The 10,441-nt window shown below is 41.9% G+C and overlaps 2 protein-coding genes across 2 annotated transcripts; both read right to left on the reverse strand.

Moving 5' to 3' along the window:
- Positions 1-316: 316 nt before the first annotated feature.
- Positions 317-7,169, reverse strand: LOC146646847 (transforming growth factor-beta receptor-associated protein 1). Its single transcript, XM_085392342.1, has 11 exons — positions 6,345-7,169; positions 5,993-6,187; positions 5,668-5,822; positions 5,023-5,105; positions 3,624-3,965; positions 3,397-3,454; positions 3,156-3,299; positions 2,196-2,330; positions 1,978-2,119; positions 1,468-1,889; positions 317-1,368 (listed from the first exon to the last, which is right to left on the reverse strand). The coding sequence occupies exons 1-11, from the start codon at positions 7,027-7,029 to the stop codon at positions 1,225-1,227; spliced, it is 2,505 nt and encodes an 834-aa protein (XP_085248468.1). The 5' UTR covers positions 7,030-7,169; the 3' UTR covers positions 317-1,224.
- An 828-nt stretch (positions 7,170-7,997) lies between these two features.
- fhl5 (four and a half LIM domains 5) lies at positions 7,998-10,142 on the reverse strand. Its single transcript, XM_085390830.1, has 6 exons — positions 10,069-10,142; positions 9,693-9,872; positions 9,346-9,520; positions 8,763-8,932; positions 8,402-8,588; positions 7,998-8,284 (listed from the first exon to the last, which is right to left on the reverse strand). The coding sequence occupies exons 2-6, from the start codon at positions 9,852-9,854 to the stop codon at positions 8,133-8,135; spliced, it is 846 nt and encodes a 281-aa protein (XP_085246956.1). The 5' UTR covers positions 9,855-9,872; positions 10,069-10,142; the 3' UTR covers positions 7,998-8,132.
- Between the last annotated feature and the right edge of the window lie 299 nt (positions 10,143-10,441).

Consider the following 10,441-nt stretch of genomic DNA (forward strand, 5'->3'; position numbering starts at 1 on the left):
ATGTGGCAATTTTCCTGCATCCACATGAAAGCAAGAAGTTAAAAATACAGTTTTTTGGGGTCTTGTGAGTCACGTCATTTTTATAAGAGCCTGAAGTTAAATATATCCATCCAGGGTGACACTTTTCAAGTTAAAGCTTAAGTCAAGTGTATTATTCGTGTAGCCTTTAATCCTAGCTACGCTCCCAAAACGCTTCTTAAGACCAACATTGTGGAACATCAAATGAACTTTAAGACCTGCAGTGAGAACAACGAAATCCCCCCCCCCCCCCCCTCCCCATTTATCTGTACTACAATTAGTCACTCAGCTCCAGCTGAAACCTTAAGCAGTCCAACCACATGCCCGAGTTAGTGCTGCTGCTTTAGGCGTCTCCTGAGCGCTTATCTCAAAATGCATCAGAATAAAGAAATTGCTATGGTTAGCCTTAATGACAAAATTACAGCACAAACAGACAAATACTTTATGACTTTAATGATATATGTTTAAGTGTTCAGATGATTTCCATGCTGTACATGTGGACGCACTGGAGTTTGTGTGATAGTTTTTGGAAGCTCTCTAATGATACAGGAATGATGCTGGGGAAAAAATATTCTATAGATGGTGCAGACATGTCATTTGCTTGCTCGTAAAATTAGTTTATTAAATTAAAGTGACTCAAAACTTTGACCACAGTGTTTACGTTCCAGTTTTAAACCTGCAATTGTGATTTCTATTTCAGGGTGTAATAAACGTTTATTAATGCTTGTGCTGAATAAAAAAAGTCTCTCACGTGCAGCCTCTCGGTTGTTGACTGTCTATTTCCAGCTCTGTGTACACAAATATACACAGTGGAAACCATGATGGCAGGGATGTATATATACAGCAGTGGAGGACGGCCATATTCCTTCTGGTCATCAGGGTGACCACAGGTGGTTTCCATGTAAAATACCACTGTCTGATCAGTGAATATACACCCCTGAGGGTTTTTCTCAAATGACTTTATTGCTCTTGATGTCTACAATCTGTCTAAAAATGGTTGCCTGCAAAAACTGCATTGCTTGTTCTTTTCCAGTTTGAATCCCTTTGTTTAAACATTTTTTTTTTAAATCTTAGTAGCAAAGTTGTCCTTGACTTTGATTCTGGTAGAGTCTGGCTCTATGATCAGACCAATCATCAGGTTGGAAGCAGAAATGTAAAAAATGAATGAGATTCTTAAAAGTCCAGTGAGAAAAAAAAAGTCTGTTGTTATAATGCAGAGTAGCCCATGCAGCTTATGTGCACCACCTCACCTCGCAGGTTACGGACAAAGTGTGGTTCTGTAAGTTCTCTCTGGCAAACTCTACATTTCTGCTCCTTGTCCACTCTGAACTTTGTTTTTGAGACCTGCATCTGCAGACGAGAGAGTAAAAGTGCAACAGGGCTCATAAAGAAAAAGGAGAAATTCAGTGTTCACTGCAGTAAAAATGTGAACTGTATCATTAAACTCACCCAAGTGACCTTGTGCCTCAGGAGTTCCGCCTGGGCCAAAGCCTGTTGCAATCTCACCATCTGCCTCTGGTGGAAGGTTTCCCTGAGGGATACGACTAAAAACTGAGAGACCAGTTGAACAGACCAGGACTCAGGAAGGAGCTGGAGTACCTTCTCCAGTGCAAAAACATGAGGTTGGCTGTTAAGAAGATCCACAGCTGCGCCTGTGAGATCCTTGGAGCTCAGGTAGATTTGGAGAAGAGTGAGCAGGAGGACCTCCCTGAATTGTGAGTCCTGGTCCTGGGCTGCCCTGCAGCAGTAGGCCTCCGCAGCCTGGAGGTCTTTCTCCTCATGTACAAGCATCTGCAGTGCTTGGTAGTGTTCACCAGACCTACCAAGGAGAATGGCCTTTTCTGGGTGTAGGGTTGTTGACTTTACTCTGTCTGCAATGAGTTAAAAATCATGACGTTTACTTTAACTTGCTGCTAATTCCACAATGATTTATTTTAATACGCAAACTAATTCACACACCATACACTGTGGAGATGTTATAGAATTTGGACTCCCATAGCAGCTGCTGCAGCTTCCCTCTGGTCACCCTCACTCTTTCATCTTCCTTTTGCAGCATCTGAGTAACATATGCCAGGGCCAGACGGTTGTGATGGCTCTCTTCCTGGGGGCAGATTACATCAATCATGTCTGCGCATTTAATTTAGGTTATTAGATTAAGGAGCTGTTGGTGTACCCACCTCGCTATTTAAATCATGGATTAAGTACTCAAGATAGAAAATCAATGCCAGTGGAAACGTCTCCAAGAATGTGAGGACATCTTGTGTTTCAAATTGACCATCTGGTGGGCGCTTGATGAAAATCTGCACACCTGTCTTTATCAAATAAAGTAAAATGTATTTAATCACTACAAATTGGTTTATAAGGCAATTTCTACAAAAAAGGTGGTGCCATTTAGAGCTGTTGACGTATACAGTCACAGATACATTTATATTCCAATAATCTTATGGGATTTATCGGCATTTAAAACAAGAATTTAAACATAAAAAAACCTCTGGCTCTGCCACTGACTTTATGTTTGACAAATTGCTACCATATGAGCACAAAGTGGCCCTTGGTTTTTCAATCATATCTGCCACACCCGTCATCAACTTCAGTTTCTTTAAAACAAGACGATGACAGCCAAAATGATCAGCTCAAGGCTTCAAAACAGGAGTACATAAATCACTGGTTGATGTCCACATATACAGTATATGGTTTATGTAGACCAGAGACAGATTAAAGGAAAAAAAAAACACCTCACTGTTTCTTAGTAAAGCATGGGAGTGGGACCATGAATCACTTTAGCAGCTTTAATGCACTTTACCATTTATTTATTTAGCATTTCTCAGACTCTGATGGAGGGATGGAATATGATTCTTTCTAAAGATAACCCCTCATTTGGTGTTTTGATGATAGTGCACTACCAAACCTTAAAGGTCACTGCAGGTGATTCAGACAGTTTCATATGTATTTAACCATTGAGTGACTCTACTGCAGATGAGGGTATCAACGTCCTGGAAGAAGCCATTCCACCAATCAGACAAAGCAATTCAGATTTTCCTTTAATTTGTCACTTTTCTATGTCTGCAATACATAGTTGTATTGTACAACTCTGCCCTCTGCAGTTTGGTAGTGAGTGTGAAAAATGAAAAAGGCACCTCTTGGTTTCTTTGTAAAGTCCAATCTGCAAATGCCCACACGGTGTCTTTGTCTCTGAGCTGACTGAGAGTCGCCACGATGTGTCCATATACATCTGAGCAGGAAGAATCTTTACACAAGCCATCTGTAATCTTCACCCAAGTCTGGAAGAATACAACCAGTTAAAATACACTGCTTTCATACATCAAGTTTGTGTGAACATATGTGATGTTTTTTTGGATTGGGGGGGGGGGGGTGTACCTTTACTGCATCAGTGTGCAGCCCGTGGCTTTCGTAGAGGGAACCTAAAGCAAAAAATCTGTAAAAGACAAAGAAAAAAAGAAAAGAAGTCAAAACGATTCTCAAAAAGTAAATTATCTGAAATAAATAATCTAAAATCAAAAGCATGGTTGTGTCCTAAGCAAAATATTCAGATTTATAGGTGTGATTTCAGATCATTTGTATAACTAATAATGATTCATTTTCACCTGTGGTGTTGCTCCAGAACAGGGACACAGAGGTCCAGACTGCACTTACTGGGAAAAGCAACAAGCTGTTGGAGTTTTTCATCATCGTTCATTTCTACATACAGCCTCAGGAGGGTGCTGTCCACTTCCTTACTGCACTTCAGGCCTCTCTCTGTCCCCCTTACTGCTCTGAGAAAATCTCCCAGGAAGGCCAGGTAATGATGAAATTTGTTTCTGTCCTCCTTCTTGAGCACCTGGAGATCTCTGCCCTTGTTTATTTGATCAAGATGAGATTGAAAGTCCTCGCTGAGACACATATCCGGGTAGAGGCGGATGATTTCTCTCGGGTCCAGCTCACCTTTACTGTTCAAGTGGGTAATAAGTATACATTTTTACATATGGAAGAAGCAGAAAGTACACATCTTTAACCCTTTACAGCCGATCGGAGCGGGCACGCTCTGTTTTGCGTAACTATTTTTAAATCCCGGTAGCTCTGCAACCAAGTAAGCTAGCGCAATAATTTTTTTTGCATATGAAACTGGAGGAGTTGTACTTACATCTTATGCCATCAGCTTGTCCTAGGTCACAGTTTCCTTCCACATATAGCTTTGCAAAAACTGCATAAAAATCACTTGCAGCAACAAAAACATGATATTCCAGAAACACGCTTCGCTGATCCATCAGCTGTTTGTAACACTTCCTACGTCCATCAGCGCGAACTATCACATGACCGCATGACCTGCCCGAAACCGGAAGTGACGTCATTTTGCGGAAATGTAGTTTTTTACGATCGGGGCCTTATGAGCTTGTGTTTTACTTGTTATGTGTTTTAAAAAGTTATGTTTGACTTTATGACTTTCTGTGTCGTTTCTGGGATGCTTAAGACTCATATTGCACTGCTGGAAATAGTTTATTTTGATGCATATGCTGTTATTTTGCAAATTTGCACTATAATATTTATTTTCGTTTTTCCTGCAGTATATAAAAATTGGTGTATTTCAAAAATAAAACTATGAAGACACTCAAAATAAATTTCCTGTGGTGGGAAACTAGTTTGTGTAACTTTTTTGTATTTACAGTTTTGAGGGATAAGCCTCTTAAATTTCTCTAACTAGAAATATATGTTAAAAAAACAAAAACGATTTTCAATTTTTTTGTAGTTTATTGCACTTTTTTGCAATTTATGTAATTACTATGCACCTAATGCAGACATATTATTAAAGTTTGGGCTATAATGGTTGTATTGATGTATAGCAACTTGAAATGCTCCCAAAAATGGCTCCACAGCATGTAAAAATATAATATAAGCTCTGGCGAACTTGGTTCTATGGTAGGTCTTAAAGGGTTAAAGCAGTGTTCTGAGATTTATTTAGCATGTATTTTGGAGTGTTTTGTTATGGGAGAGGGAGTTTGGTCTCACATGAATAGATCTTTGGCTTGGGAAAAACCCTCCTGGTAAAAATGAGCAAATCCAGCCAGGCAAGTGATGGCCTTCTGTAGCTCCTGCGAGGGGAAAATAGTCTTATTTTTAAACCAGGCACATATTGTATGAGCATATTTAACGCACCAATATGTGAACTGAAATAACTGAGGCAGAAGACACTGTGACTCTCTTGAGGCTAAAATGTTACACTTCAAGAAAAACAAGTAGCAGAAAAATGGGAAATGTCTATGATTCATGATTGTGTTAATTAGCCTCTTCATCTTTAACCTGTAAGCTGAGATGTGGCACAGATTACGCTAAAAGTCAAACGCCATCTGCTGCCTTCAGTTGCATTCATCGATATCGAATATACCTGCGTATACTCTCTGTAAGGTAACAAGTGTATGCTTTGACAGTCTGATCAATGGTAAATTCAAACCATATTATGCATTGCTAGTTGGGTTTGTAATGCATGAGTCTGAAAGTCAATATGATTGTACAAAGCAGCCGGAGCTACAGCAGCACACAAGCAGGCAGCAAAAGTAAAAGATTTGGAGGCTACCTGATAACGCCAAAGCTATATTTTAAAATCAGTGTGATGTGAGTTTGCATCCTTCAGTGTGCCTATAAATTCTGTTTCACCTTGTATGAGTCAAGTGGATGACGGCTTTGAGCCCCTTCCAGCAGCAATAAGGCCTCCTCAACCCTTTGGTGCCTTACAAGTGCCTGGATCTGCTCTTCGAATGGCACCAGGCTCAGGCTGAAAATGTCTCTCTCTGTGAACACTAACACACCATCTGAGGGGACATTTGCTTTTGGTTTTTAGAAACTCTCAGAAGGCGCAAGAACGACTGACTATATCTGAGCAAACTGAGACAAACATGACTACGTCTTTTAAAAACAAAAGCAGGCTCTTTGCGATTAATCTGACCTGGATCAGATGAGAAACTGATGTCGCTGGATTTACCTGAAGTGGAAAGTAGACCCCTTGCTCCAGTGAGACTCACAGTCTGTTTGCGTTGCTGATCCAACATGCTGTAAACAGACAACAGTTCGGGCTGCAGGCTTAGGACGTAAGGGAAACATGCCCCGGCTGCCAGCACCTCCTGAGGCCACTGAAGGGGAGGGCGCTGGCATATCCCTGTCTTCATCACAAACATGCCTGAGGGATGAGAATGGAGAAATGATATCTTGGCAAAATAAATATCCTCTGGCTAGATGGATTAATGACTTATGAGTGATATGAAATGAGCTGTTTTAGAAGCTAAGCATAATGGCACATGAATGTAAAGCCTGTTGGATATTTTGGCAGCTCTTACCTAAAAATTCGGGCCCATTCAAGAGGAATTCTCCTTCTCCCAGTGAGGTAACGATAACATGCTGCCTGCTGTGATTATGAGGAAAGAGCTCCTCACAGCTGCCAGTCTGAATATCACAGAGGAGGTACCTGTCACTGGTGGCAAGACACAGAGTTGCACCATCCACCGCCAAGGCCACAGGGTCTTGGAGCACAGAGACTTCCTTTACAACCTCCCACCTGTCCACTCCCACCACATGGATCCGGAGCACTTTCCTGCGGCTGGAAGACGTCACCATCTGCACACACGTCCCCTCCGATGCGACCAATGAGTCGCACACCTCAAACAAAGACACATGCTGGATCTTCTTCAGAGCAGGAACAGGCTCTAAGGAAAACATGTTGAGGGCAGTAACGCTCCGGTCCCACAGGACCAGCAGATGGTTGAAAAGTGGGACTGCCCTCAGTTGATTTACAGAGTTGCTTGAGCCTAGTTTTCTTGCCCTACCTTCTCTGATTTTGGTCAGGCCAGGGCTCTTGTCTCCATTTGTGCTGCTTGTCAGAATGAGGTGTTGGACTGTTGCATCTTTAGTCCCTATGTAAAAATTTTGGTCATAGCACTCAAGGCACTGGATGCAGGATTTGTCCTCTTTCGAGACTGCTCGTTTTTCATATATGTGAGCTTGTCTGAAGGCACTAAAAGCCATTGCAAAAAAGTATTAATGTTGAATAATGGGATGCAGTTCAAGCAGAAGAAAAAGGAGTTCTTTCAAAAGTCACTGATATATGCTTAAATCAAAGCTAAACACAGTAAGATGTTCCTACCTCTCTGTTGTCCAACCTTCCTCTAATTCCTCTACAAGTTTATGAAGTGTAAAAAAGTTACAACTCCCCCCATGTGACTATATCCTGACAGGAAATCTATGTCAGCATTTTTTACCGCTCATCCTGCCATGTGAGGACACTTACACAACTCATCCAACAGCCTCACCAAGAAAACCAACTTTTACAAGTTCATGGTGAAGAAGATGGATATTTTTGAGGTGGCCACAGTTACGGCTTCTTGTGTTCTTGGTATGCGCGTAGGGCTGAAGCGGTCACTTTGGTCAGTGGATAATGGACAAGCAGAAGCGATCTGCTGATCGTGGTTTGTTTGAGTTTGTTTACAATGTCCGTGAGATGGGTGTGATGAGGTCAAGAGGCAACAGAAACACAGCAAGGGCGATTGTTTTATAGCGATGATTGCCCCAAGGATGACTAAGAGAAGACACTGTGGTCATAAAAACAGGAAAAAAAACCTACCACCGCAGCTATATCTGTTACAGTGAACTTTGTGCCCTCTGTCCTCACTATGGAATTTGAGTTAAATATACAAAAGGCCCGGAGCAGATTAAGTTATGATGAGATGAACAAAAGCAGTACTAAAAAAGATCTATATGGCAAGACATATTTCACCTGAGGCAAATCCAAAAATCATGCATCATTTATTGTTTCTTTAGTGTGGATACGTTTATATCTAGGCACAACAGATGTACAATAAACTGCATCAGACAGCTAATGATTGCTTTGTCATCAAGAAAAACATACATGCCAGATTAACTTTAAAATCTGTGTGTGGGTGTGTGTGAGTGACATACAAGAGATAATGTCTTCTTTTTAAAAAAAAAACAAACACACTAAAATAATGACACTTGAAGGCTTTTTATGTGCAAGGCATTCTTGTGCGAGACTTTCGTAGATCCACAGTATTTCTATCAGACAGCAGGCGTTGTTGTCATTTGGGTAGAGCTGTGATCCTGGCATGTAAAGGTCATTTGTCCCTCCCGCAGTCAGTGCACAAAATGTTGTCACGCTGGGTGAGGAAGCCACGCCCCACCAGTGACACAGAGCACTGCATGCAGGTGAAACACTCACTGTGCCACTGGCGTTCCTCAAAGGAGATGTACTTGGCTCCTGCCAGACCTGCATGCATCAGAGAGCCATGCATTTATGTCAATGTAAAATCATCACCTTGTGTTGCTAACACTCCCTCGACAACACAAACTTAAAAGCTTAAATGTGAGTAGAATGAAAACTCACTAGTAATGGGCTTGGTGCAGCCCACACACTTCTTTGCGTATAGGTTGCTGAAGCACTCCAGGCAGTAGGGGTAATTTTCTCTGGTGGTGAAGCGCTGGCCTGACAGCTGCTTTCTGCATCCAATGCACAGAAAACACTCGCGGTGCCAGGGCTTCTCTTGGTAGGTCACCCCACCTGTTGTGATGGCCTAGAAGAAGCACAAGCAAGAGAAATAGAGCGCTTAGCAAAAAGAGACATACAGTGCTATTCCCATTTCTTCTCTTTATTCTCCTCCCTGCAGTGTGACTAACACAAAAATGCCAGAGTCAGGGGGATTTACTGTAGCACTCAATACACGTAATCCACTCAGCTGTAACCCTACCTTCTTACAAGCGGAGCACTGGTATGCAAACTGCTTCTCGAAGCAGGCCACACAGAAGTAACCGGTGTCTTTAGGGATGAAGGACTTGGTTCCTATTGGCTGCTGGCAGCGGTGACACAGGAAGCAGGTCTCATGCCAGCTGTTCCCCTTGTATTCCATTTTGCGGGAACCTGGCACACGGGACGAGAGCAGCTTAGTCAGCATATGGTCCCTCTATGACAGAAACACACCGCGGCCCAAAGCTGGCCTGCTTTGTCTGCAGGGAGGGGATGATGCAACTGAAATAATCTTGGAAAGAATTTTAGGCAAAGGAAGAAATTCTAGTCTTTTGAACTCTTTTTTTTCCCCAATAAGAAATACATGTGTGTAATAAATGTGTGTAATAAAAACTTGTTGAATTTAGATTTTCCCAGGCATATCTTTTTGTTCATTGTAGCTTCAAAGTCGATACTTTAAGAGGTTTCACCAATTCATTGCTGCCTTATCCTTAAATTTTAGCCATAACCTCTGAATATATATTTAACACTATATTATGATCTAGCTTTCAGGTGACATTATCCAGTACCATCATCACTGCATGTACCTGGCATGATGGTTTTCTTGCAGGTGGTACACTTGGAGGAGTAATCCTGTGCATGGCACTCAGTGCAGAGCAACAAATCATCCTTGGCGGCAAAGGCCTTTTCCACTAGAGAGCGGCTGCACTTGCCACACTTGAAGCACTGCTCGTGCCAGTGACGATCCTTATAGGAGAGATCCTGCAAATATTTTGCATGTGATTATTATTGATGTTCTGTAAGGCTAATGGTTCATTTAACAGCTCTAAAACTGAAATCCTTCCACATTTCTCATCTACAGACTTAAACCACTAACCTCACATTCTCATCTCGCACTACACTATTCTCACTGTCTACACTGTTGCTTCCTTACCTTGCAGTTACAGCCGATTGGTAAGGAGCATGCCTCGCAGTTGTTAGCGAACAAGTTCTCGTAGCACTTAGTGCAGTACTGCGTGTCATCTTTCATTATGTACTTCTTCCCCAGCAGGGAGTCTTTGCAGTAATGGCAGTCTAAACGCTCGCTGGTGGGCATCTTATTTGCTTTTCTTAGCTGCAGGTCAAAGAGAGCAGAAGGATAAAAAAATGAACAATAAGGAAGAACAGGAGAGATAGGGAAAAGTAATAATAGTCCAGGCAATTTATCCTCTTTCTCATCAAGCAAGTAAAGAGGACAAGCAATTTCCCCTTCTTTCAAAAATAATTTAAAGGGGAAAAAAACAACAGTGTTGTATTAAAGAGTTCTCTACCTCAGTTGATTCAGGGTGAGGATGAGACTGAAGCCAGAGACTGCAGAGGCACAGGGATGGGGCAGGGATGAAAAGGGGTCAGGCAGGATTATGGGGTATCCACTAGGGGGGCTCTTCTATAAATACAGGCCCTCTTATTAGCAGTGATCTCCGGGGAGAATGGGCATATTTCACTGCATCGTTCTGCACCTTTTAAGGGAGTTGATGGTGTGCTGATCTCTAAGCCTTTGGACTGATTTATTCTTTGTTGTCTCATCCCCCGAATGCAAAAAAGCAGAGATTTGCAACTTTAGCACAAGAAGATTACTGTTGGGAAACATGACTGACCACCATATAAATAATGTAAGGCTTCCAAATCAGTTTCACATGTATA

This window comes from Rhamphochromis longiceps, linkage group LG19 (genome assembly GCF_057381845.1).
Source record: "Rhamphochromis longiceps isolate RC_006_pf linkage group LG19, R_longiceps_female_GT1.1, whole genome shotgun sequence".
In the NCBI taxonomy this organism is placed as follows: Eukaryota; Metazoa; Chordata; class Actinopteri; order Cichliformes; family Cichlidae; genus Rhamphochromis; species Rhamphochromis longiceps.

Excerpts from the sequence above, each read along its gene's own strand:
- fhl5 (XM_085390830.1), bottom strand. The coding sequence starts at position 9,854 with ATGCCCACCAGCGAGCGTTTAGACTGCCATTACTGCAAAGACTCCCTG. Across the intron at positions 9,521-9,692 it reads CAATCGGCTGTAACTGCAAG|GATCTCTCCTATAAGGATCG; the intron begins GTAAGGAAGCAA and ends AAATATTTGCAG. Across the intron at positions 8,285-8,401 it reads CTGCACCAAGCCCATTACTA|GTCTGGCAGGAGCCAAGTAC; the intron begins GTGAGTTTTCAT and ends TGATGCATGCAG.
- LOC146646847 (XM_085392342.1), bottom strand. The coding sequence starts at position 7,029 with ATGGCTTTTAGTGCCTTCAGACAAGCTCACATATATGAAAAACGAGCA. Across the intron at positions 5,823-5,992 it reads GGGTCTACTTTCCACTTCAG|ATGGTGTGTTAGTGTTCACA; the intron begins GTAAATCCAGCG and ends ATGTCCCCTCAG. Across the intron at positions 1,890-1,977 it reads TAACATCTCCACAGTGTATG|ACAGAGTAAAGTCAACAACC; the intron begins GTGTGTGAATTA and ends AACTCATTGCAG.